Below are 27,565 nucleotides of genomic sequence, written 5' to 3' on the forward strand. Positions count from 1 at the left end.
TTGGAAAAGGCAAAATTTTAGGAACAGGAAATGGAGCAATGGCTGCCAGGAACTGGGCGGGGGCAGGGGGTCAGGGCTCGACTACAAAGTGGTGCAGGAGGGACTTCTGGGGCAATGGAACCGTGTCTTTGTTGTGATGGGGGTCATACGCTTCTGCGTGTTTGTCGGAACTCACATCTGCACACCGAAAGTGACTCTGACTGCACGTGAAAGTGCACTTTTAAAAATGAGCTAATAAAATAAGGTAAACTACAGGCTGCAGGGCAGACAGACAGAGCATGTTGTCATCACCTACCAGCAGGGTGGTTCTAACCCCAGTTGTGCAGATGTGAAAACTGAGGCTCAGCCCTTTGGGAGGGAAGATTTCTTTATCTTCCTTTCTGTGCCTTCACCTCAGCCCTTCCAGGCCCTGGGTGCTGCTCCGGGAACTCAGGACCAAGCCCTCAGGAGGCTGGACTGGCTTCTGCCCTCAGAGTCTAGAATTCTGGGAAGCAGACCTGGGATGAGTAATTCCCAGAATGGTGTGGGAGGGAGGGTCAGGGCACTGCAGGGTTCAGGACAGGGCCAGGGAGGAGAGCCTTGAGGACAGCAGGGAGGAGGGGAGGTCAGCGGCAACAGGTGGCCTTAAGCAAATGAGAATTCAGTCTGAGGGCACTGGAAAGCCCAGGCCAGCTCCACAACCCCCCTCCCCCCAACTTCCTGTCTTGTTGCCGGGGCCTTAGGTAGTGGGTTCTCCTGTGTGTGTGTGTGTGTGTCTCATTTCATCCACTCCCCTGGTAAGGTGATTCACGAGTCCCTTGCAGACTCTAGCATCTAAATGCAATCTGTTAATTGTGTCTGGCAGAGCCTGGGGGCATTTGTAACTGCATGGTGCTCAGTGGCTGGTGACCTGAGCACAGCTTGGGAAACCAGAAGTAACTTGCTGCTCTTCACTTTTGTTTCCCACTTGCCAGCCCATAGCACCATCTGTGGTTACCTTGGTCGTTCACTTCCTTATTTGTGAAGGATCTAGACCTCCGTTTCCCCCAACCCCTATCTGCTTGCAAGTCTCAGGTTTGCACGGCTCACTCTCTCACCAGTGCCTGGTACACAGGCAGGAGCCCTCAGAAAACATCAACAAGGCAGGAGACTGCATGCAACTGTTCTCAGCTCTGCGTCCTCAGCAGCGTGTACGCCCCCTCTCAGAACCTTGGTTTCCTCCTGTCTTTACAAAGGAGCTGGCCCTGAGCTCTTGCTGCCCACCCTGTATGTCTGGGGAACATGCCTGGAGACCAGCCCGGGTGGCAGAGACCCGTCCAGGGCTCCCAGGAGCGGTGAGCGGCTGTGCCCTGCCGCACAGGTGCTGCTCCGGCCGTTCCAGGGGAGAGGAAGGTACCAGCACCCAAGCAGTGCGCTTTTCTAGGCACCTGCCTATTTAAGTTTAAAATCATATATTTGTATTAGAAAATGTCCTTATGTTTCTTTGTTTTTCTTTAGATGCATTCAAAGGCCAGTGGTAAAAAAATTTACCATCTTTTGCTCCAAAAGAAATACAATTTCCCATAACATTTTGAATTTCCAGGATCTGGAAGGCAAGCTGATGTTGCTTTTGCTGATAGCAGGTGGGGGTGGGGTGGGGTATCAGTCATTACCAGGCCCACCAAGGAGCGTTGCAGGATCGCTTTCCACTGTGGAAGGTCGCCCTCGCCTCCCTTGTTTTCTTTTCCTCCTCCTCTCCGATACACCGTGAGAGCCAGACTAACGCAAAGTATTATCCTTTCCTCGGTGGGCCCTTGGTGTTGAGGTATCCACAGAAGTCCAGGGGGTGAATACTCACCTTGTTATAGTTCAGTGTTGGCAGTTAAACATGAACTTTATGAAACACAAAGTGGAAAATGCACAAAAGGATAAAAAAGAAGTTCTACCACAATCAATATTCTGGTGTCATTATGAAACTTTATAGCATGCTCTAAAATTTAACATTTTAATATAATCATTTTCTGGTGACATTGGCAAATTAGAAATTGCAGTTGAGGGACTCAGCCCCTCCCTCCTGCCCTGAAGCATACGCAGCCCCCCCTCCTCCGTCGTGGGTGCCTCTGCTCACCTACCATCCATCCATCATGGATTGAGGGCCTCCTCTGTGTGGAACAGGGTTAGGTTCCAGGAAAACCATAATCAATGAGGCAGTCAGGGAATAATTAACTGTTGAAACCAGAGTGAAAATAAACACACAGGAAGCCAGCCCATCACAGGGTCTTTGGGCCTGCTGGCCGCCCCAGCACCGGCGGCCCCATCTCTGGCTGTCTTGCATCGGTGAAGCCTGCCTGAGTTGGGGGCTGGATCTAAACACTGGGTTGGAGTTTCCCTATGGAAAAGGCAGCCCAGCAGGTGCCCTGGGCTGTGGGACCTTCTCCTGTGGGGTTAACTGAGAGGCTTTGTGCTAAAGTGTGTAGAGATCAGTAGTCATTGAGCTGAGATAGTCAGTCTGAGGAGACATTGGACTTGGCCCAGCTTGCTGAGCCCAGAGAAGGGGCTGTAAGTGCAGTGTTCTTTGATGCTGGAAGTCAGGTGGTTATTTGGAGGATCACTGGCCACTGTTGGAAGCAGAGGCACATTTTCATAGGGTTTCCTAGAAAGCTTTATGAGCACAGCAGAGCCTGAGATCAGATACATCAGGCCAGAAGTCATGAACTCTGTGTGTGACAGGGACCAGGCAGCACCTGAAACCAGTGGCCAGGGCAGTACACGGACCATAAGAGGGAGCAGCAGAGATGCCAGGAGCCCATACTCCACCTGAAAGAGGCAGCTGCCACTCAACCCCAGCTGGCCATCATCATATATTGGAAGGAGTGCCCTCTGTGACATTTAACTGAAGGCAGATACCTGGTTTCTAAATGAAATCTCCCAGCTTTTTAAATGTTAGGAGTTACCACATGCTAAAAAAGGTCACCTTGTCGGTCATATAACACATATCAGTAGTCTGCCTGTTTATGGCTAGCATTCAAAATTTAAATATTATGATTTTTCATTGTAACATTTGTGTGCTTTTGTAATGAGCACATAGTATTTCTATAAGCGGGGGGAAATGAAGGAAAACATCTTCCTAACTCAAAGGGCTACTTGTCTTTTGATTCTTGGTGAAGCTACTGGATAGGCGGGGGAACCGTCAGCTTGCCTGGATTGAGGGCGTGGCTGATGGAGCGTCGGCTCAGGGAAGATGGAAGAGGACTCAGGTCCAGGAGATCCCAGGGTCTGCTGACTGACCGGGGCAACAGGCAGGGGTGGGCCCGGGTGCCTGTTATGTCCTGGGAACTCCTCTCTGTTCACTCTGTGCTCTACCCACTCCACTGTCCTTTCCCTCATTCATTCATTCATTCATTCATTCATTCATTCATGCACCAGATGTACAAGGTCTGTCTGGAAGGTATCTGGCCATGTACTATGAAAAATAGACACATTTATTGAAGAAGATACAACATAGAAGAAATATTGTGCATCGGACAATGATGCCTCGGTCCCCTTCAAAGTTATGACTTTCTTGAGGAAATCTGGTTCACCGGTATTAGGTCATTACTAACTGCAGCATGATGTTCCTTCTGCGCTACTAGCAAAAGCCATGGAATAAATTTTGCCATGACATATTTCATGCCAAGATCCTACATCGCAACCCCAGACACAGTAGTTTTTGCAATCCTCAGATCGGCTTCTCGTTCTCACACTGTCCATCGCCAGTCTTTGTTGACTGCAGCCCGCACACATTCAATATTCTCAGGCGTTCTGCTTGTTGCAGGCCTTCCAGAACATGGAACACTTTCGAGAGATTCTTGACATCTTTGAAGCATTTGTGCCACACTTTTATTTGTGTTGCACTCATTGCATCATCCCTGAAAGCCTTCTGGATCATCTGAATAGTTTCCATGGAGGAATATTCAAGCTTAATGCAACATTGGTTGCAGGTTTGTTGCTCTACTTGCTCAGTCATTTTGAATGTGACAGCCACACAGTACACATGCTCACTCAACAGCCTCTACCGCCCCCACTGACTAGTATAGTGAGTCATCATTGTTCATACATGTGCATTCCAGTCCCCTCTCCTTGGCTTATACCAAGGTTATACCGATGGGTCAGGTTATACCGATGTCACACAAACTGTTCTCATTATATTAACAATGGCTGGACTTTTTCCAGACAGACTTTATATACTGAGCACCTACAGATGTTGAGCACAGATCTGGCCCTCAGGATATAGCAGTGCACAAAGTAGAAAAAAATCCCCACTGTCATAGCATTCGAGTGGGAGAAACCACCAAGGAACATCAAGTAAGTCCCAGGATAAGCCCAAAAGTGACAAATACCAATGCAAATGGTCAGGAGTGGGAGTAGCAAAGCTGGGGAGGGCTGTGATTTCCAACAGGCTGGTCTGGGAGAGTCCTTTTGAGATGAGGGCTGAAGGAGAGGTTTCCTGCCATTACACAGGTGTCGTACTTACTGTGTGTCAGGTACTAAGCTGGGCATTATGGAGGGTCTCCTGGATACATTTCCATTTTGTCATTTGCTTACTTTCACAAAGAAACAAAACAGTTTTTGGGGGGTTGCATGTGACAGAAATACAATGCACACTTGCTTGAATTAAAAAACAAAGGACTCACCAAATTGGTGAATCCAATGATAGTTCAGCATTCAGGCATGGCTGGATCCAGGTGGCTAATCCATGTGACCAGGAATCTGCCCCTCTAGGTCTCTCACTCTACTTTGCCTAGATTAGCTTCCTTCTCAGGTAGGCTGTCTGTACAAGATGCCCTGCACAATTCATGCCCATCTTGGGAGCCTAGGGCTGGTCCTTCCTAAATCACAGGGTCTAAGCTGGGGAGGGGTGTACCCCACAGAAAATTATGGTACTGTTGGCAGAAGAAGGGGGACTAAATGCTGGGCAGTGAGAACATCTGCTGTCCACCCTAGCAACATTTGCATGAAGAGAGCAAGAAGGGTTGGAAAGAGCCTACAGGTGGGGAGACCTTCAAGAGTCCCAGTCTGTCTCCAACAGACCATGTAACCTCAAGCCAGCTCTTCATTTTCCAGCCTCTAAATGAGGTGGTAGACCAGCTGATTCCCTGAGGATCCTTCCACATTATTAGAAAACAGACACTATTTAATTAGATGACAGGGTTTCAAACAATATGGGATTATGAATTCTGGTGAAACATCCAGGTAGTTTTTTTCAACAAGTAGCTCTTTTGGTCAGCTGCTGAGGAAGCTGTGCAGGACACAAGACTTGCCTCTGCTCAAGCTGGGCACTTTCTTGGTGGCGTCCACCTACAGCTCTGCCCAGATGGTGTGCCAGAAGCGCCGTAAATTTTGGGTCTGATGACAGGAAGTGAATTCACTGCCACGAATTTCATGCTCCAAGGCCGGAAATGGCACACCGAGGAAGGTGTGCGCTGGCTTCGCCTCCCGGCCTGAACTTGAGAGCAGGCAGCACTTTAAACAACCCAGGAGTGTTAACAGCTGTGGGGAAAACTGGTGGCGCGGATGCCAGCATGTGTTTCCAAGACACTGATTAGATCCCTTGGTCCAGAATTTTGTTTTAATGTTATGTCTCATCTCCGCAGTTAGGCTCACACCATGTCTTTCCCTGGGAAGATTGGGAGAGATGACAGAGATTGCTCCTTGATGACTAGTGTGTAACTTACCCTTTGTGTCTGTCAGACGTCTTTGTCCTAGGGGCCAGAGTCCATGCTGCCCGGCAGGGGGCTTGGCCATGAGTCACCTCAAAGGTAGAGAGCTTGCATCGCCTTTCCACCCTTCCCTGGTAGGTAGCAGGCAAGCGGTTTCACAAGGGACAGCCTGAGGCTCTGGGTGTCTGGGGCTGAGCAGGGCAGTGCAGAGGTCAAGAGCCCTGGGACCTGACTGATTCGCTGAAGTCTGGCAGCTTTGCTGCTTCCTGGCTGTGTGACCTGAGCCAAGTTCCTTGAGCTCTCTGTTCCTCAGTTTCCCCATCTGTAAATCTGAACAATGACAACACCTACTCTGTCAGGATTAAATAGGAAAACACTTGTCAGGCTCTTCTCCGCCAGGATGATGATGGCTGTTGCTTTGGGGGACTGACATAGGCTGTGTCCTACTGACAGGCACGCTGTACTAACGCGGAAGACACTGCTCTCAGCTGTTCTCAGTGCAGTGACTCAGGTGGGTAACGTGGTCTGTCATGAACTCAGGTGGGCACTGTTATTTTCATTTATATTTCACTGATAAGGAGACCGAGGCAAGATGAGCTAAGTCACGTGCCCCAAGCCACACAGCTGGTGAGGGTGGGTTTTGAAACCAGGAAGCTGGCTCTAGAGCTCTTGTTTTAGCCACTGCCCTGCACAGGCTCAATGAATGGTGAGAGCTATATGGACAGCTTCCTACAGGTCAGGAAATCTTCTAAGCACTTGCGGTAGATGGACTGCTAAACCCCCACAACAAACCCTCTGAAATGGCTGCTATTATTTCCCCCATTTTCTAGATAAGGAAACGGAGGCACCTAGAAAGGGGTGAGAACGTGAGGAGAACCCACATCCTCACTAGCTGGGGACTTACAAGGGGGAGCTGACCTCCCTGCCCCTCACGGCTGCTGTGGGGAACAGGTAACTGAGGACAAGCACTGGGTGCAGACCTAGCATGGGCCAGGCAGCTGGGGCAGCTGTTTCATGGTTAGTGACAGGGTCTTGCTCGTGGACCTCAGCTTTTAGTCCTTGCCTTGAGCTACTCCTGGTGGCTTGGATGGGCTGAGAGCTCTTGGGAAGGTGTGGCATCTTGGGGGAAGAGGTCTTTGAAGAAATATCCCCACCCCTAGCTTGGGCCTTCCATGGCACCAGAGCACAGCTTGGCCCCACCCCAGAGCCTGTGTCTGGCTTTGAAGGTGACAATCCTGCCACCTGGGAGGCTAATACTCTGTGAACCTGTCTGAGCCACACAAGGGCAAACCGTCTAATAGGCCTGGGGCTTGGTTTACTCGGCTGCCGCACAGAGTGAGTTTGGGGTGGAAGCATGTGATTAAAAACAGCGAATCCAGAAAATTCCATATCTTCTCAGTGTGGAGCAGCAAGTCTCCTGGCCACTGTTTTACAGAATGGACACGCAAGACGCTCTCAGCAGCCGGCCCCCCACTGGGGGTCGTCCCAGTCCAGGGTCTAGTTTCTCCCTCTGAAACAATCCTGGGGGCCGCATCCTTGTCGCTAAGCCTGTGTTCATGGTATTTTGTCAAATTAGTTATTGTAAAGGTGAAGTTCTTGGTATTTTAACGTTCTTCAGAAAGGCTGCCAACTTGCTCCTGAGTCGCTCTGCAGAACTGCCACGCGGACTGATACCTTCCTGGCCGTGCGGCAGTGAGTCAGTCTCCACACACTCTCGCCCACGTCGGGCGTCACCGCGTGAAAGCTGCCTCCTCGACAGGCAACTGCGCTGTCGTACTTACATTTCCATTTTGCTCATTACTCAGGAGGGTGAAGGATGAACAGTTGTTCATTCATTTATTGGCTGTTTGGGGTTCTTTTGTGAACTGTGTCATGGCAAAACGTGTCAGCTTTATTTTTTTTAAGAAAAGTTCTTTTCTGGTTATAAAGTCGCCGTGTGCATGTTACAGAGGTTCAGACAGTGAAGGGATGTGTCACCCAGCACGTGCACTTTCCCAGCATTAAATGACAACCCTGGGAAGTCACCACTGCTGGCCGTGCGGACATTATGTTTTCAGAATTTTAAAGAAAATTTTGAATGCTACCCCTTGGCCTTAAATAAAGATTTCTTTAAGTTTCTTAAAAGGTGGTTTTGCTCAGTGGTGCTTTTATTGGATAAAGCTAGTAGGTTTATTCTGATACATCAACTGTTTCAAAGGAGCTCTGTGACCTGGTGGGAAGGGCACTAAATTCGGGTCCCCGCCAACAGCTGCCATGTTGCCCAGCTCTCAGCTGGGCATGTGTGAGCTGCGGGCCTCAGGTCAGGACCGCTGTGCTGCCTGCAGAAGTGCTTTCCGTCGTGAGGGCCAGGTGCCGAGCTGCAAAGGCAGTGGTGGGCCAGAGCATGAGGGCTCCTGCTTCTCAGCCAGCACCATTGCGTTGGTGGTAACAGTTATTAATGGCCACCAATAACAACCAGCATTTACTCTGTATGTCCTTTACATGCTTGGGTCCATTCACACCTCACAGCTCTGTAAAGTGTAAAATCTAATATTATTACCCTTGTCCTTATTCTTAGACATGTGTCCCTAGAGGCCAAACAATTTGCTAAGGGGCCCCAGCCAGCAAGTGCCAGAGCCAGAACTGGAAGTCAGCCCTGCCTGGCACCGAGGCCCTGGGAGAGGTTCACCTCGCACTCTGTGGTTTGCACGGCCTTTCCATGAGCCCTGTCTCCCCATCACCTCATTCATGTTAGTCTGGTCCAAATGCCTCTAGGGACCTGGAGACCCCCAGTAGCTTCCCCATCTTGTGAGACTCAAACAAATTGGGCACAAGCAAAAGGATGAGTTTCTACAGGGGCTGCATCCCTGAATCAGGGCTCCCCAGTGGGGAGAGCCTTTTTGCCTGGGCGACAAGGAGTGGTTGCCATGACGGCAGCTATGGCAACACTGATGCAAGCTCCGGCCCTGTTCCCCATGGAGCCCAGCTGGTGAGCCAGAAGATACAGTGCCCAGGAGCGGCAGCTTGCTCTACTCTGTGCTTCAAATAGATCAGTTTGATAAAAATATTGGTAAATAGCACGTAACTGATCAACATGGTTCATTTCTCTATCCACAGTTTAGTGGCTTGTGTCGCCAGAAAAACTCTCAGGGCTAAGAGCCAGCATCCTGCAATCAGGTTCTCTGGCTCTAACCTTTAGTAGCTGTGAGGCACCGTGATAATGTATCCATCTCTTACTCAGAATGTCTTACTCTGAGTAGTAATTTCCTTACTCAGAATTACCCTCTCTTACCCAGGATTTTAGGGGTGGTTTGCTCTCTGTCACAGCGATGAAATAACCTCAGTGTGAATGGTGCCCTTGGCATTACCTCGCCTGCTCTGCACATTCGCTGGAACAAGTCTGGCATGGTCCCGCCTCACCACCATATTTCACTGACAGTTTGGAAATAAACACGTTTTTATGTGTAGCCCCAGTCACTGCCAAAAACAGCATTTATGGAGCTTCTAATTACCTCGGAGACTGTGGTAGGTCCTGTATCAGAGAGTCAATAAACTGCTCTAGGCGATGCTGAATAATTTAAGAGTTTTTGGTGTTTTTAAGTGAGTTAGGATCAACAGAACATTTGTTAGAGATGCCCATTTCTAAAGACTTATTCTCAGAGTTACAGTTTTCATTTTATAGGCTCTGGGCCACCCTCATACTGATTTATCAGCTTCTGATCAATGTATTATTGGCTAAAGTATGAGACTTTCTTCTCCTCCAGGGGTAAAAAGCCCACATGAAGCCCCAGTTAGACAGCGACTAGGAAAGTACGGTGTCTGTAAATACACTTTTTTAGTTAGAGCTTTCCAGGATTTGGAAAACATGAATTGATTTCTTTCCTATGTGTTTCTGATTTGTATATAGTTTGACAGAACAATTGCAAAGGCTTTTCTTAAATTTCTTTTTAAGACAAAAATTGGAAAGATAGATGGGGGAGATTTTTTTTAATCTTCATCTGAGGATATGTTTTTTTAAACATTGATTTGAGAGAGAGGAAGGACAGAGAGAGAAAAGATAGACAGACAGACATCAGTGTGAGAGGGAAACATTGATTGGTTGCCACTCTTACACACCCTGACTAAGAACTGAACCCACAACCTTTCGGTGTGTGCTGTGACACTCCGGCCCACGGAACCGCCTGGCCAGGGCAGATTAGCTTGGTTTTTTTAAAGTCTTGTAAGGATTTTTTATTTGATACAAATCCCCTTAAAACATTAAGGGAACTCAGCCATTGAAAATTTTTAACTAAAACTATACTTTTATTACAGTATAATATATACCAGTAAAGTACACCAATTAATCTGCATGAATTTTTATTTGTAGATGTGGAGAAACCCATAAATAAAACTAATCTCTGATCTTTATTATTATTTTTTAAAGTCCAACTGCGCTTTATTTAAAGACAAACCAACCCAGTTACACTGGCTCTGAGCCTAGAACATTGTAAGCCTTTCAGTTGCCATCTCCTTTCCTCTGCTGTTGCTCCTTCTGTAACGGTTTTATACATGTTTTTCTGCTCACGTATTCTGGATCCAGAGTGCCTGGGTTTGAATCCTGGTCTGCCACCTACTAGCTGTGTGATTTTAGGCAAGCTACTTAACCTCTCTGAGCTTCAGTTTCCTCATCTGTAAAGTGGCAATAATAAAAGTACCTATTCATAAAATTGTTTTGAGGATTAAATGAGTTAGTATTTATTAAGCACTTAGAACTGTGTCTGGTCTCTCTCTCTCTCTGTCTCTCTCTCTTTCAAAGTGAATCCTGAAGAATTCACTCTTCATAACAGAAAGACTGAGGATTCTCCCAGCCTACAAGTCAAAGGTGGGAGGTATTGATGTGTTGGGAGGACTTGGAGTTGAGAGGCTGTCAGCAGTGAGGAGCTTCAATTTCTCCTTTCAGACAAGGGGGCGCCTGATTGTTGGCTCATGGGAAGGTAGGGTACATCCAAAGAGTCCTGGTTAGAAAAACACACGCTTGGAAAAGAACAGGCTCTCCCCAGGCAAAACTTTAGAAAAACAACAATCTGCTGCTCCTTGATTAAAGGGTAGCAAACTAATTATCCTTTCCGGAGGGACGTGAGGCCGCTCTCTGCCGGGCTGTGACCTGGAGGTGCAGGATGTGGATTTCCTTAGGATGTAATGAAGCTTTTCCCATTGAAAACGTGCCATAATCCAGATGGATGCAGGTGGGGAAAGGAAGAATGATCCCCTTGGTTTCAAAAGCAACCCCCAAACATTTTTAAAGCATCATTTGCAGGTCAGCACTTTGAGAATATGAAAAAATAATTTTCTTAAATTGAGTTTCCAAAATAGCTCTGTTATAAAATATCCCTTTAAAAATATTCTGTAATTTCTGCTAATTACACCAGCTTACCATTAGCTTAACTATTTGAAGTTTGGTGTTGGCAACACAAAGTCATCTGTCCACTGACGATGAGGGTCAGGATGTCAGTGGGAGTAACTGGGAAACACTTTATTTTTCATGTTGAACAAATGCCAGCTGGTATTAATTATAGGGTTTTTTTAAGGGAGGGAAATGAAACATTCCATCCTGGGATAACTTGTGTATGATTTCTCTCATTGTCTTCTATACCATCCTGTTAGGGATGGGGAAGTTCCCATTGGCCTACACTCCGTGGCTGGAGATATCAAGAAAGTTCAAGAAGGTCTTACAAATATTTATTGAGCATCTACCATGTGCCAGGTACCCAGAGAGTGGGAATAAAACATTACAAGACAGATGGAATGCCTGCTCTCAGGGAGCTCACATTTTAGTGACTTCAGTGGACTGACCAATACCTAAGATTTTCATCAACTTATATATTTTCTACAGACAGTGCTTCTAGGTACCTTTCAGCTGTTATGCCCCAACTCCACTTACTTCTGCTTATCAAGTCGCCAGGGATTTCTGCTTTGCCAGACTCGGGGCATTTCTCCATCTCCTGCTTGGTGAAATAGTTGAGTGCTCCTCCTTGATATACTTGCTTCACTGGCCTCTGGGGTGACCCCTCTCTCCTGGGTCTTCCCTCGCCTTGGTTCAATTCCTCTTCTGTCTAAAGGCTGACAACAGTTGAATCAGCCTCCAGTTCTTATAACCAGCTGCCAGCTCCATCTCCATTTGAAGGGCCATACCAATTCAAATGTGACATTTCAAACATGCTATGTCTGCTCTTGATTTTTGTCCCCAAATCTGCTCCTCCCATAGGTTTTCTCCATTATCCTAATTGCTCAGGCTAAAATTCTTAGCGTCCTTTACTTCTCTTTTATTTCATCCTCCCCATCCAACCCACCAGCAAATCCTGTTATCCCACCTTCAGATTGTACATAAGTCCCCCGCTGCTCACCACCCCCACTGCTACCATCTTTGTCCAAGTCCCTGCTGTCCCTTACCTGGAACTTCCTCAGCCCCTCTCTATTCTTCTTTTTCTACTCCTACAGCTGGTTTCTCCACACGGCGTTGAAAACAGTTCTTTTAAAACTCAGATGGATAGTGTTTCCCAGGGCTTCCCATCACGCAGAGACTAAAATCCGAAGACCTTGCAATAATCTGAAGGCCCTTGCTGTCTGGTTCCTGTTCCCTCTGTGACTTTCTCTGCTCTTTGCTCACTCACTCACTTGCTCTAGTGTATGGGACGTGCTGTCCTGTCCACCTGAGACTGTCTCCCCACTCTTTCAGGTCTTTGTTCAAACTGCGCTTTCTTGGAGAAGTCTGCCCTGAACACTCCATTTAAACATCAGCTACTCCCATTATCCCTACTTCCCTGCTGTGCTTTGTTTTCCCCCATAGAACTTACCACCTCCTAATGTGTAATGTACACTTTGAGAAAACAGGAATCGTGTTTTACTCTCTGCCTGGCATGTGGCAGACAGTAAATCTTTAGAGCTAACGTTTATTAAGCATTCAGTGTGAGCTAGAGAGTATGCAAAGCACTTCACAGGAATTATTTATTTACTTCTCTTAGCAACCCTATGAAATCTAAGTCTTGTCATGTCCATTTTCAGTTTAGAAAACAGATTTGGGGAAGTTCTATGAATTGCACAAAGCCAGTGGTGGACTTGGGCTTGAACCTAGTTCTTGGAGACGGCAGCGCCTGTGATCTGACCACCTCAGGCTTCCTATCAGGGCCTTATTTTGTTCTAGAAAGGTTTATGGTGGCTGCCTAATGCATGCAAATATTAATGAGCATTCTATGGCCCAACTGGACTAGGAATTTGAAAATGGACATGAATATTTGTTATGGGGGTAGGGTGCTGTCTCTCAGGGTGTTTGAGGTTTTAATTGATGGGGAAAGTTCTGGCGTCTTGCAGGTACTTTCTCCTGGATGAGGAGACAGGAAGGGAACTACATGGGGGTAAGTAAGGTAAAAATCTTGTATGATCCAAAGCACTCAAAATGTCCTTGGGAAGGTGTCCTATTGGAGCTGGGTGTCCCATCCAGCCCTGATGACTAGTGTTCCCCTCGGGGCTGTTCACTAAGGCAGTTCTGGACAAAGGCAGGTCTGGCTGGAATGTAAGGACCTTTTGTCCAGAAAGTGCCTATTCAGGATCTAGCTCAGACTGAGAGAGGCCTTGGGGAAGAGAGGAGGCTGAGATGGGTGTGGACCCACAGCTCTGGGTCGGGCTTGCCTCAGGGCCCGAGGCCAGTGCTCAGGAGTTGGCTAAGAGGTGGCCTCACCTGTGAATTTGCTCTGTCTCTTCCTCCCTCCATCCCTCCGTCCCCCCCTCCCTCCTTCAACTGTGTGTGATTTTGTTCCTATTCTGTCAGTGTATATAAGTCTAATCTGTGATACTGGTGATCACAGACTTACTGAGGGCAACCATAGTACATTCAGTGAGCAGCTGTTTATTAAGCTCTTCCTCATATCAGGGAGTGAAGAGACAACCAGGAATTGGCCCTGGCCTTCCAGAGTCTGTCACCTGGAAGGGGGCTAACTCTGAAAGCACTTTTTAGGGCCAGGTACTAAGAGCTTAACAGACATTAACTCATTTAGTTCTCACAACAGCCCTATGAGGGAGTCCTGTTATTGTGTCCATTTTACCAATAGAGAAGTAGGGAACAGAGAGGTTGAGTCCCTCGTCTAGTGTTGCACAGCTAGTTCCAGTGTCGGTGCTCTTAAGTGCTCCCTTATGGTGCCACTCAAGAATCACTGAAATTCATTTACTATTGGCAGTTATTCTGGAAGACTGCACCCATCAAAAGTTGTTCTAAAGATAAAAGCAGTGTAGGAAGCTAAAGTGCAAAAGGGAAACACAGTAGAATGGCTCCTGCTTTGGAAGCAGAAGATGGAGTGGGTGTTGCTACAGATTCTGAGCCCAGAGGCCTGGGGCTGGGCTGGAGGGTGGAAAGAAGTGCAGAAAGCCAGAGTGTGGGAATTTTTATCATTATTGAATGATTCACGTGCCTACGTGTCTTAGAAACAGGAATGCGTAGGGCTGATTTCTTGCAACTGCTGATAAAACTTCATGTCGAAGCCATTTTCATCAATTCCCAGGCCACACAGATGCTTGCTTTCCTCGCTTTTATTTACAGAATTCCCTCTTCTGGAGCAGTTAATAACATTTTATTTTGCATTACTATTTCATGAGGATTTTTTCCATTAAGTATATATCTTTTATTTTGCCAGCAAATACATGTATATAGCTCTCACTTTTTAAGAAAATTACGGTAAATACACATAACATAATATTTACCATTTTAACCACTTAAAAGTATACAGTAATCCAGTGGCATTGCTTACATCCACAGCGTCATCTATCCATCACCACTCTCTGGCCCCAGAACTTTGTCTTCACTCCAAAGGAGGTTGTGTGCCCATTAAGCAGTCATTCCTCATTCCTTCTCGTCCCCCAGCCCCTGGCCACCACTTGTCTGCTCTCTGTCTCTATGGGTTTGCCTCTTCTGGGTGTTTTATATAAATGGGATAATACAATACGCTGCTCTTTGTGTCTGGTTTCTTTCTGTGTTTTTCCAAGGTTGTTCCATGTTGTGACACATACCAGTACTTCATTCCTTTGTGTGACTGAATAATATTCCATTTATGCATATAGCACACTTTGTTTATGCATTCACAAGTTGATGGAATTTAATATATACCTTTTAAATATGGTTACTGTCCTTACCCTTACTGTCCAAAGCTAGACATTTTGCTACATGCTATAGCCTGGCATACCAATAAAAAGAGCAACCTTTTGTGTGTGTGTGTATATATATAAGAAAATTACCTGAACAAGCATTTCACAATTGGAGAACTACAAATATAATCATTGGTTTTAAAATATCATTTCAACCTCTTATTTTTAGTTAACTGTAGAATTAGTTTGAATAGAGTAGTTCATATTATTTAGGAAAAGATCATAGACATTTGCTTGAGATTCTCTCCTTTTGGGGAAGCATCTCATTTGTTTCTCTGTTTAAGAAGGTCATTTGTATGTTTGTGACCTGAAGATAATTTCCCTTGTTTTTTTCAGATACCACCTCTCTAAAGCCTTTGTGAAACATTTTGCTCTTTTGAATATTTCTGAATTCAGTTGGATACTAAAATCATTTTGGAACATGTTTTTAAAAATGGAAAGTGTCACCCTGACTGGTGTGGCTCTTCAGATTGGGCTGCTGGCCTGTGAAACAAAAAGTCTCTGGTTCAGTTACCAGCTGAACAGTAAGGACAGTAAGGGTAAGGACAGTGCCTGAGTTGCCAGTCAGGTGCCCTGTTGGGGGTATGTGAGAGGTGACTGATCAATGTCTCTGTCCCACATCAATGTTTCTCTTCCCCTCTTTTCAAAAAAATAAAATAAAATAAAATCTTTAATAACAGTAAAAAGCATGTTACTTTTCATATGGGTCTAAATGGACATATTTTGGCTGGCCACCGCCTGCTGAGACATAGAGCAGTGCATCTTCAAAGTCTGAGGCTCTGAAGCAGCAGCATGGTTTTTTGCAGCTCTGCTGTGCAATATGTAGCCACGTGCCATGTGCCACTGTTTAGCACTTGAAACAAGGATGGTGTCAGTTCACTGTTCTGTAAAAGTAAACAACTCATTGGACTTTGAAGGCTTAGTATTAAAAAATGTAAAATATCTCTCATATTTTTTCTGTTGATTACATGTTGGACTGACAATAATATCTGGATATATTGGGTTTAAATAAACTGTATTATTAAAATTAAACCTACCTGTTTCTTTTTACTTTTTTAATGTGACTAATAGAAATTTTAAAATTACATATGTGGCTCACATGGTATTTCTAAAAGAAAATAAAAGACAGCTGGCTGAGGGATGGAGAATGGGAGGCAGAAGTGTGAATGGAGCTTAGACGTCCAGGCCTTCAGAACCTTGAATGTGTGAGAGACTGCCGTGGTTCTGGGCGCCTGCAGTGGCCTCTCAAGTGGTCTCTGCCTTCACTCTGAAGCTCTTGGCTATTTTTTCCCCCTCTTTAGCCGCAAGGGTCTTTTTAACAGCAAATCTCATTATGTCACTTTCTACTTTGTGACCTGAGGGGAGCCCGGTGCCCAAACCCCCCAACCCTGGCCTTTAAGGCTTTGCCCTAGCCAGCCTCATCCCATGTCTGTCCACCTCCTTTCCCACCTGCCAAGGTCTTTTTATAAACGTCATTATCATTTTCATTATATACACAATATGTTTTCACAGTAAAGATCTTAAAATACGTATTGTAAATGTTAAGGTCCACATTTACGCTTCTGTGCCCCCCTCAGCTCTGTAACCGGTCACTGTCAATGGTTGGGCGTGTACCCTGTCAGGGCCCTCACTCTGTGTACACACAGCTGATTCTGTGCCTTTGCAGTGTGTGTTCATGTGTGCTCGTGCACACGTGCACATAAACATAAATGGGTTTGCAGCTTGTCTTTTTATTTCACATGCCATATTGCAAGGCATTTGCTGGTGAGCACATAAGTATAACATTATTTTTCATGGGTGCCCTCGTATTTTATTGTATGACTGTGCCATAATTTACTCATTTGTTTGTTATTGTTTTAATTATAAACTATTTCACCCATATAGCAAAATATTGATAACTTTAACATTCATCTCTGTACCTACTATATACAGTTAGTGAACATTTTGTCCTATTGACTTCAGAATTTGTATGTGAATAATAAATAGAACATGACAGGAGGGGATGAAGCCTTATGTGTGCCCACCCAGTCCCTTGCCCCTCCAGTCCCCAGAGAGGACCACTCTTCTGCAGTTGGTATAGTCTTACGTTTTCCCTACATGTGCGTGTGGCTATAAAGAATAGAGTGCTGTTTTGTGTGTTCCAAAATAGTATCTTATCATGTTGTATTGTACAGTAACATGCATATCTCCTGCAACTTAAATTTTCATTCTTCTTCCTTTGTTGTTGAGAGTTTTCTTTAATATATACCTCTGTATGGTCTTACATTGTGAAGAATGAACATAGCTTCATTTAATGTGACTTCTTATGGACAGATATTTAAGTTGTCATTGTTTACTTCTAGTTTTCAAATGTGCTATCTCTCCTTTATTTCTTGACTCTGGACTCTTTTTGTGTTCTATGGGACAGTTTGTATAACATTGAAATGACCTATTTCTTGGAAGTTATGTCAAATTCATCAGTAAACCTGTCTGGGCCTGGTGTTTTATTTCTCTATAAGTTATAGAGCTTTTCAGGCTTTCTAGTTCTCCTTGAGACAGTTTTGGTAAGTGATGTATTTTTAGGAGTTCATGCATTTTAAGTTTTCAAATTTAATAGCATAGAGTCGTTGACAGCATTCTTGTGTCATTGCAGTTGACGCTGTGTCTGCAGTTCGGTGCCCCCATCCATTACAGTGCTTGTTAGTGTTCTCCACACCCCTTTTTAAACAAGATTCATTCTGCCAGTTTTGTCCATTTGTTAATCTTTTCAAAGGTCAACTTTTTACCTCTTGCGTTTTAGCATACTTTTCCTGTGGCCTGGCCTCCTGTTCCCTTTCTCATCACCAGGTTGAGTTCTTTGTCTCTGTCGGGTCACAGGGAGGCCTCCTGTCCTCTGGGAGGCTTTTCTGGATCCTCCAAACTTGATTGAGCTCCTTTGATACACCCCATTACCACTTTTTAAAACATTTTTTGGAAAGACTTACTGTGTCGACGTCATCTTCGTCATTGTCATCTTCTCCTCCTTCTTCTCTTTCTTCTCTTATTTTTTAAAAATTGGGTTGTCTTTCTGTATCTGCTATATCTCTAGTATCTGGCACTGTGCCTGACATAGAGTAGGTGCTCAGTAAGTACTGATAAATAAAGTAATGTGTGAGCCCCTGTGAAGAGAGTATAGGGCTTTCTTTTAGGGTGCTTTTTCAACAGGACTGCTGCAAAGAGGATTTGACTAGGGCTGAGTGGTTGTACCAGCTGACTACTTGCGAGGTCCTGTGATTCTTTTTTCACATAATTTACAGGAAATAAGGAGTTGAAGTTGCAGCCGTGACATGAGTAGAATGAAAGCAAGTGTGGCTTGGTGAGCTACAAAACCATGTTGCTGGTGGGGAGGACTGGGGGGGTGGGCTGGGCTGGGACTAAAAGACAGAAAACTGTACTTGAACAACAATTAAAATAAAATAAAAAAAACATGTTGCTGGGTGGTGCCTCTGTGCTTTTGTTTAAGAGAGAAGTAAAAATGGTGAGCGTTTCATTCTGCAAACTACCTCTTATAGTGAGTTTCTCCTCAAAGAGTCGGGTCCTCACCTGTCTAAACACCTGCCAGTCCATCCTCGATTATACACTAAGAACAGAAACTAAGAAGACATTTACGTGAAAGAAAACCACTACCATCTTAAGTGGTCCAACCAGGATAAAAATATCTGGCCCAGGTGGTCCTACATTCAGCACTAATTTCTCTTATAAACTATAGCTGTTCAGTGTTCCTGGTAATGCTGTCATTTCCTTCATGGATGAAAAGAGGTAGAACAAAAGAAAGAAAAGGAAAGTTTCATTAGCAAGATGCTCTGATTCAGAATTAAGACATTAAAATATTTACACATATATAATATGCTGGCAAAGATGAAAATCTTTAGGAAGGGGAAAAGGGAGCGGGAAATTAGAGTGCAAAATGGGAGTCTTTTTTTATGGTTACATTGGGTTGATATTTGTGGCCATGTTGTCACCTAATATAAATGTTCCTGGCACATCGAATCTCTTGTTTTATTTTACTTATATTTTATCCAATAGGTAAGAATCAATGTAAATTTCTTGTCTCTCCAACATGAGCCTTACCAACAATAATGATAAGTAACATTCCACCGTACTAGGTTAAAGATGGAATCCTCTCGAAATTGATGATGACGATGATGATGATAGCTCATTTGAGAACCTATTAAGTGCCAAGCTGTTTGCTAAAAATTTTCTGTAGTACGTTAATTTAATGCCTCTATTTTGTGAAGATATTGTTATCCCCACTTCACAGATGAGAAAATAGATGCTCAGAGGGAATAGAGAGTAGGTAGCTTGGCTCAAGTCCCCAGCAAGAAAGGGAGGGAGCCAGTGTCAGAGCCGCCAATCGGCCTCTTGGCTGCACCCAGTGCACAGGGAAACCCCACTCTCCGGAGATGTTCTGGAATAGGCACTAGTCCTCTTCTCAAGACGGAGAGAAAGCATCCCATTTGTTTTCACCAGGTTGGAAAATACCTGCTGTTGCCAACCCTGAGGCCTTTCTTATGCTACTGAGCTCATTCGGAGTCCAGCCATGCACACACCTGACTTTGAAATCATTTCCTAAATGCACCTTGAATTGTGACTTTTCACTCCTATGATGGGCATTTCTACTCTAAGCTCTCCTAAGGTGGAGAGTTTATAACTTTCTTTCCAACCTTTCCTAGGGTTGTAAGTTCTTTCCAGGCAAGAAGCTGTCCATTCTGTCTCAGCACTTGTCTCTCCCCCTGCACGCCCATCCCCAGCTTCCCATCGGCCCCTCTGTGAGGTGGATGATCACCAGGCGGCATTGTCTTCTGACACTTGCTGTGCTTCTTAGCCGTGTGTGTATGCACCGAGCACAGGCCTTGTTCGCATTAGGGGTCCATAACTGGACACACTACCTGTACCTCCTCCTGGCCTTGTTAAGAGGCCCCTCTGCATATCTTTGTGTTGGAGAAACCTGTAGATCCAAGTGCCACTTTCTCACTGGGACTTTGGCTGACAGTGCAAAGCAGTTGCTTCTAAAACAGAAGAAATATACCCAGGACTGATTGCCCTCCTGTGTGAGGACCTGGCCTTGACGGACTTCTGAGGTGGTGCAGTTTATGTTGCCAACATCCCTGACAGGAGGCATAAAGAAGCCTGTGGAGAGTGGGTTTCACTCCCTGAAGCTCATCCTTCAAAGCCACCTGGGTGGTAGTGCTTGGCTAGGGAGAAGCAGGCAACAAACTATCAGGAGACTCTCACGATGCCAGATTAGGTTGTTAAATGTGAGTGATCTGGAACCCTGGTGGTGGAATGCATGGATAGGGGGAGCTAAGTTAGGGGCAGCCCTCTCTCCTAGGTTTCCTGGCAGTTCCCCACCACAGAAGGGTGTGTCCAAGTTCCCCGAGAGTGCCCTGGGTGGACAGACTTGCTCTGGTGCTCTTTCTCTGCCAAAGAGGCCTCAGAGTGGGAGGCCCTGCCAAACTGGTGCCCTCCCACAAGGAAGCCCCAGGCTGCATTCTTCTAAAAGCATGCTCTGCCCTGTTAGGTGGGGTTTATCTCTTTCGAAAGGGGCTACACTCTCTGGATCTGGAATAAGACACATCTGGGTATGAATTTCAACTTGGCCTACCAGCTGTGTGACTTAGAGCATATGGTATAACCTCTCTATGCTTCAGTTTATCTCATCTGTAAAATGGGGTAATGATAATATCTCCATTATACCATAATAATATATGAAAATATATTATGATACAGAGTTGCATTTTTAAAAATATGTAATGCCATTATAACGTTTTATATATAAAATACAGTGTTATAATATATAACATCATTGTAATACTATCTGCATATCATGTATTAAAATTATAATATAACCTGTTATAATGACCTATCTTATTGTTATTGTGAGACTTACATGATGTAGGCAGGATGCTTAGCACAGGCCCTGGCATATCGTGTAACTTAATCACAGCTAATTAACCATGATCATCATTTTCTGTGAACTAAGCCTTTCCTCAGAGTGTTCTGGTATATGTTGTTGCTTTGGAAGCAGTGAAGCTCATCAAATGATTAGAAAAGCAAAACCCAATTATAACCGGGGTGGGGAGGGAATGGAATCCAGGGAGAAGTATTGAATTCTAAGTTGTTTTTGTTTTGTTTTTTAGGAAGAAATGTTTTTTCAGAAAAACTTAGACCAACATGTTACTTAATAGAGAAGGATATTAAATCTAAATAACCACCCACGTGTTCTCTGTTTGTCTTGAGATGTGATTAGCCTAGGTTTTTACTGTTGAACATGTGGGTGAGGAGGAGGAGGAGGCAGAGAAGGGGGCTGGATAGAAAGACACATAAGTGGGGGTTCCTGTCTGTTTGGTGTTGTCCCAGCTTTTCTGTGTCAATTCTGTGCCTCTGGGTGAAGGCTGTTCTTGGAGCCAGTATTTGGGAGGTGGGTGGCACCATGCTGACCTCTCTTGAGAACTTGGCAGTGATAGAACTGGAGTTAGAGCCCTTGTTTTATCTTAATTCCTTGGGCTGGGTATTATTTCTCCTGTTCTACACATAGGAATGTGAAAGCTCAAGAGATTAAGCCTTGTGCTCAGGGTCTCACAGCTAATAAAACACTACGGGGTTTGAGATCAGACAGCTGAAATCAGAATCAGGATTTTATTTGTGTGATGATAGTTAAGTCACCTATCCTTAGGTCTTTGTTTTCTTATCTACTAAATGTGTTCAGTAAGGAACCTTAGCTTACAGTGTGTAAGTCTGTGAGATTAACTTCATGAAGTATTAGCATACATACACTTTTTTAAGTACTAAATACCCATTAGCTGCTGCTATTCTAGAAATTACCTTGTATTTTACTCACCCTGACTAGGTGAGTACAGGAATGAACCCACAACCCAGGCATGTGCCCTGACTGGGAATCGAACCTATGACCTTTCAGTTTATGGGACAACACTTCAACCTACCAAACCACACTGGCCAGGGCTAATCAAGATTTTTATTCAGGCCTGACATACTGCAAAGCTGTACAATGGTCACCGCAAGCATCTTGCCTTGTGTCTGCTAACTGGCAGAGAGGATAATGGAAGGATGTGACTATCATGTAGAAAACCACCATCAACACCCTTTCGGGACAGCAGTGACTAAAACTTCAGGGAAAGCCCAAGGGGGACCTTTGTCAGGGATGCTGTTCGGGGAGATGGTACCACAGACCAACATGAAATTTGAAAACCCCTATTAACAGACATAACATTTTTGGGAGGAGTAATCTATCACTCCATAAAGACATTGTGAAAGGTGTCCCTGCAGGCATGCTGGCAGCCACAAAATTGGATTCACTTCACAAGAGAGAGATAAGGTGTCCCTGGTGCGCCTGGAGCTGTCGGGCCACATTGTTCCTTCCCTGGTTTACCTGCCCCTTGTGCTGACTCAACCTGATGCTGCCTCCATCCTGTCTGAGGAGACTGACTCATGTGGAGAGATTAATAGGCGAAGAAACCAGGTCCTCACTAGGCACAAGTGGCTACATGTCCTGTTCATTGTCCCTTTAAAAGTCTGGAGCTCACCCTGACTGGTGTGGCTCAGTGGGTTGGGCGTTGTCCCGCAAACCAAAGGGTGGCCACTTCAATTCCAGGTCAGGGCACATGCCTGGGTCGAGGGCCAGGTCTCCAGTTGGGGGCGTGCAGGAGGCAGCCAATCGATGTTTCTCTCACGCATGGATGTTTCTCTCCCTCTCTTTCTCCCTCCCTTCCCCTCTCTCTAAAAGTAAATAAATATTTAAAATCTAAAAAAAGTGTCTGGAGCTCAAGTGTGGCCTGCGTGGAGCCGAGGTGCTGGGACTCCCCAGCGTGTGGGCAGCAGGGGAGAGTTCCAGGCTGAGCCGAAGCTCTAAACATCACCTGACGGCGTTCACTGGGGACTCGTTTGTGTGCAAAAAATAAAGATCATCCTTGGCAGTTTGGTCTGGCTTTTTGATCACATCAGTTTGAATTTTCAAATTTATTTTATTTTTTAAGGGTAAGGGATTGACTATGTTAAGGGATTCCAGAGCCTTCCTCCTGGGGGGCTGGGAGGGATTTGGAGTGAATTTGGCTGCTCGAGATTGCAGAGCTGTAGAAAACCCCAGTGGCTCCTGTGCCTGGGCCATCTCTCCAAGTAGCTCTGTTTTTGATAAAGCTGCATCTGAAGCCCGTGATTTCCTCTGAATATCTAACCAGTGAATAACAAACACACTGTCTTTTCTTTTCTCCTCTTTTAGGCCTAAACGGCAGCGGCAAAACAACTTTGCCATGTTTCCCTCTCCTAAAGCCTGGAATTTCAGAGGGGTAAGTGCTTTCCCTGGGCACGTCCCATGTAGGAGATCCAGGGAGGACGCGGTTGGGGTTGACTTCACTAATCAACGTTCCACTGAGACAGTTTCCGTGCTTGCTACTTGGGGGAGTCACAGTTGCATCAGGGGTTGTGGTTTAATTAACAAATATAAGTTGCCCAGTAAGCGTCTGCTGATGTTCGCTTGCCCTGAGGGCTACTGGAGGCATCTTTGAGGAAGCTCAGAGGTGTCCGGTTAATGAGATGGGCATTAAGGCCGTTGTCTTGGAACATGGAAGGAACCAGTGCACCGTGAAGGAAAAAATAAATCAGACATGTGCAGTCTGTTAATATGGAAATATATGACTTCATGGGGAGCTTTTCTTTTCAGCAGGAGAAGTCTATAAGCTTTAAAGAGATTTTAAAGGTAATCATAAAATCCTCCCAATCACAAAGTCATAGACATTTAGAGGTACAGGAAGAGCCATATCTAGCCACCTTTTGACACAATGTCTTCTTCCTTAACATACTAACGATACTAATAATAGTAATACAGTGTGTGGAAGCCCTGCTGTTGCTAAAATAAATATTAGTTCTGACCTCAGGAGCAAGACCTTTCCATGTATGCAGAATGTTCTGAGCTCTGTTTCACCCCAGGCCCTCGCATGCCTTCTGTCCAGAGCACTGTCCTCCGCTGTCTAGCACCCCATTCCTGCACACACTGCAGCTGGCCCGCCACCTTAGCCACAGAGTCTGGACCTTGGCACCTCCTCCTGTGGGAAGCCATTGTGACCACCCCCTGAGTGTGAGCTAGAGGTCCCTCCTACGGACTCTGAACTTTCTTCTCATTGTTAAGATTGTTAGTGAGCATTTGCTGAAATTCAGGCTCGGAAGCCCCAAGCATCAGATGTGTAGAGACCTCACTCTCTCCTGCTCCCTACTATTTCCCTGGTTCCAGCACAATGCCTGCACATGTGTGCTTAATCTGTTTAGTGAATGAATGCATAAATGTATTTTCTCACATCCACCAGACACAAAATCCACTTCAGATTGTGTTTCAAGTTCAAGTCTTTAGTCTTTTCAGCACTGTTTTCACTGGTTCAATTCATCTTTAACATTCTACATAGATCTCAGTAATTTTCCCTGTGTCTTATTTAGAAATGCAGATCATGACTCTAGTTTAGCAAAGTGTACAACATGCTTCTCATTGAGTACAAAGAGAAATGTGTTGACCTCTTTAGTAGACGTGTATGTCTTACAGAATATGTCAAGTAACTCCGAAGTTGTTTATGCCTTCGTGGGTAAGATCCCCATTTCTCAAAGTACGTTTAGGTGGATGGTCATAACCATTAAGTGAAAAAAGACTTGTGTGGTCAGATAAACTTGGGACACACTGAGAGCACCAAATTAAATGTCTGCTGCTGCAGCACTTCGCAGAATCTTTGATGTGTTGGTGCCCAGGGTCAAGTCATTGACCATAAACCTTGTGTTGACAAAAATAGTTTGCACACACTTTAGAACAGTTGACATTAATAGTTAACTTTGAACCATGTAGAATTAGATTTCTTGTGAGCAAGTTGACCTTTTTGAGAGCATTTATTTTCTTTCCCTTTTTACTGTATTCTTCCTCCTGATTCAGTAGTGGTCACTAGCCAAGGCTTGGGGGAACATCTAGGGTGACCGACAACCCAAGTTTGCCTCAGACAGTCCTGGTTTTAGCACTGAAAATCCCGTGTCTTGGGGGTTCCAGGCAAACTGGGACAATTGATTACCCTGCCTGTGGCTGTGAGACCTCCAACTCTTTCCCCTTGAAAAATGTTTTTATGAACTCAGGTTTATAGAACTTGCTGCTGAAAAGTAACCTCTTAGATACACACTTGATTTAAGTGACCCTTTTTTGGCCTTATTCTTGCAATGGTAACATATGTTGGCTAATTGCAACCAGATAGGTGACTGAATTGAATGCATTGTTGACTTTAGCTTTGTCTCAGCCCTTAGATTCTTAATTAGCCCACAAGCCTTGCCCAAATAGTAAGAATTATTGGAGTGAATAGAGTTGTTAGATGGTTAGGTCAGTTGTGGTGTTTACCTTGGTTTCTTGTCCTTACTTTGACTTCTTTTGGACTCTGGGGCTTATTGGTAAAGCTAGACAAACTGACTTCAAGATATACCAGAGTGAGGTGGTTTGGGCCTTGGTCAATTGCCAGATTGCCTCTGTGGCCAAATCTACTCTATCCACCTTGGAACATAATCCTCCATGACATGGGAGTGGAGGGGAACCCAAACAAGTGGAAACACTGACGCCCAGCCAGGCCACGCTGTATAACCATCATTATGGTATTGCAGTTAGAGAACAAGAAAGACTCAGAGTGCCAGGATAAAGACATTTGAGGCATTATCCAGCTGGTATTTTCTATAATGAAATGTGACTCCCAGCCCTGTTAGACTGAGCTGTGCTCGATGTTCTCCAGCTTGGTGTGAACACTTTGTTTTCTCCTTTATTGTGAAAGTAAGTTTTAGAACCTCTGTGCTAGCAAACCTTCCATATTTGTGTACATGGCAAAGAAAACCATTATAAGCATTTGGAATTCCATTCCTCCTTAGCTTGTAAAGAAAAAGGATCATGCGTTAGTTCACCCATTCTTGGGCATTTGTGGATTTGGGGGTGGGGTGGGGAGAAGAGGTGGCGAGAACTAGATTGAAAAGGGCACGAAGAGAAGGAACCACACGGCTCTAGATGAGAAGTAAAGAGGGAGACACGTGAGGGCTACGGAGAGAGATGAGGTCGGGGCACAGGGGAGGACAGGAGTGGTCGGTGGCTTAAGAAGAACATTTTGGGAAAAGAATTTCAAAATAATTTTAAAGAAAGTTCTTTTTGAGTGAATTATATTGTAGCCCTTTTTTCGTCTCCCCTGGAAACATTCACTGCAAGCCTGCATTATTCCTCAAGGCATTAGGCGTATCATTTAGGAGTATCATTTCCTTTGGCCGAGGTTTTTGGCTGCAGAGGGGCTCAGGAAGGGCTGGTGACACTCGGATGACACATCCCTTCTCCCTACCCAGCAGTTTAGCCCTTTCGTGAGTTGTCGTTAATATTAAACACAGATTGTGTCCTTTGGTTACCATGCCCTTCTAAGGAGGCAGAGACCTTGATCACCCTTCAGGACTCCCCTCCCCTCCCTGGCAAGGGGTGGTGCTCTCACCAGACCCGTGGGTGCTGCAGATACATTTATGGAGAGAAGCCAAGATGGTGGTCTTGTTGGGGCAGTTACAGTGGGAACAATAGGAATCAAACCAGAATAGAATGGAGGGAATGAGAAGAGAGGACTCTGAGAGAGGTGGAAACTTGGGGGGTGTCTTGCTCTGAGACTTCTCCTCTGTCAGGTGCTCACTGCACATCTGGTCTCCATCTGGTTTGGGCAGCACTGTGCTCAAAATTTCTACTCTTCCTTCTGAAAATATTTGCTACAGCTCCTCCAGTTATTTGAGAGAGAGAGAGAGAGAGAGAGAGAGAGAGAGAGAGAGAGAGAGAACAGACATAGACAGATTCAGGGAGGAAATTTACATTAGAAACGTAAAGTTTCAGGAGCACAACTTCTGCCATTGCCTATTGGTTAACTAGAAAATACTTAGCAAGACTTATGGTGTGCAAGGCATTGTATTAGGTGTCAGAACAAAGGTTTTAAATATCAACCAAATTTCAGAGCTGTGCCCATCTTGTCTCTTTCTCCATTGACTCATTTTTACTCTTGCCCAAGCTATTGGGGAAGAAATTTTCAGACTCTGGGGCTTTGAAAGGGCCTTTGGATCTTGTAGCCCCAAACTTTTAATTTTCAGATGCCGAGAACAAGGCCTAGTGCATCAGTCAGGGCTCTCTTACGTACGAGTGACAGACACTCAGTTAAAACTGGTTCAAGTGGAAAAAGGAATTGATCAGTTCATTTGACTGCGGGGCACTGGGATGGGTGGGCTTTAGTACAGTGGTGTTCGGGGATACTCCCTCTCAGCTTTGCCACTCTTGGGGTGTTGGTCTTATCTTTACCTACTGCGCGTGGACTTTTTTGGAGAGGATGATCACAACCATACATCCCCAAGGAAAAGAGAAGAGTTTTTGTTTGCAGGGTTTGCACGTGAAACCCTAGTGTCGGACTCCCACTTCCCTGGGTTGGGTCACATGCCTTGGCCAGTCACAGTCAGCAGGATTGGACGGGCCTTGAGAGTAGACATGGCTGTGACCGACAGCTCCACCAGAGCCACTTTCTTGAGTTGGGGCAGGGGTGTTTGCTCCAAGGAAGAATTTGGTGCAATAACCAAAAGATAGTCGGTTCCTAGACAGATAGGAAATTATGGTGACTGCTTCTAGGGTCACTCAGAGTTGGGAGACTAGGACTAGAACCTTGAATTCAAACAACGCTCCTGCGCATGCTCCACGCTGCCCGCTCCACACTGCTCCC

General features: G+C 45.3%; 1 protein-coding gene across 2 annotated transcripts in view; it reads left to right on the forward strand.

Annotated features, from left to right (window-relative positions):
- ARHGEF3 (Rho guanine nucleotide exchange factor 3) overlaps positions 1-27,565 on the forward strand; it is a 313,805-nt gene that overhangs the window by 81,535 nt on the left and 204,705 nt on the right. For both annotated transcript variants that reach the window (XM_037132091.2, XM_037132090.2), the window contains exon 3: positions 23,062-23,128. In XM_037132091.2, the coding sequence (XP_036987986.2) occupies positions 23,062-23,128 (67 nt within the window). The remainder of the gene's footprint in view (positions 1-23,061; positions 23,129-27,565) is intronic.

The sequence above is a fragment of the Artibeus jamaicensis genome, unplaced genomic scaffold (genome assembly GCF_021234435.1).
Source record: "Artibeus jamaicensis isolate MK-2021 breed Jamaican fruit bat unplaced genomic scaffold, CSHL_Jam_final contig_519, whole genome shotgun sequence".
In the NCBI taxonomy this organism is placed as follows: Eukaryota; Metazoa; Chordata; class Mammalia; order Chiroptera; family Phyllostomidae; genus Artibeus; species Artibeus jamaicensis.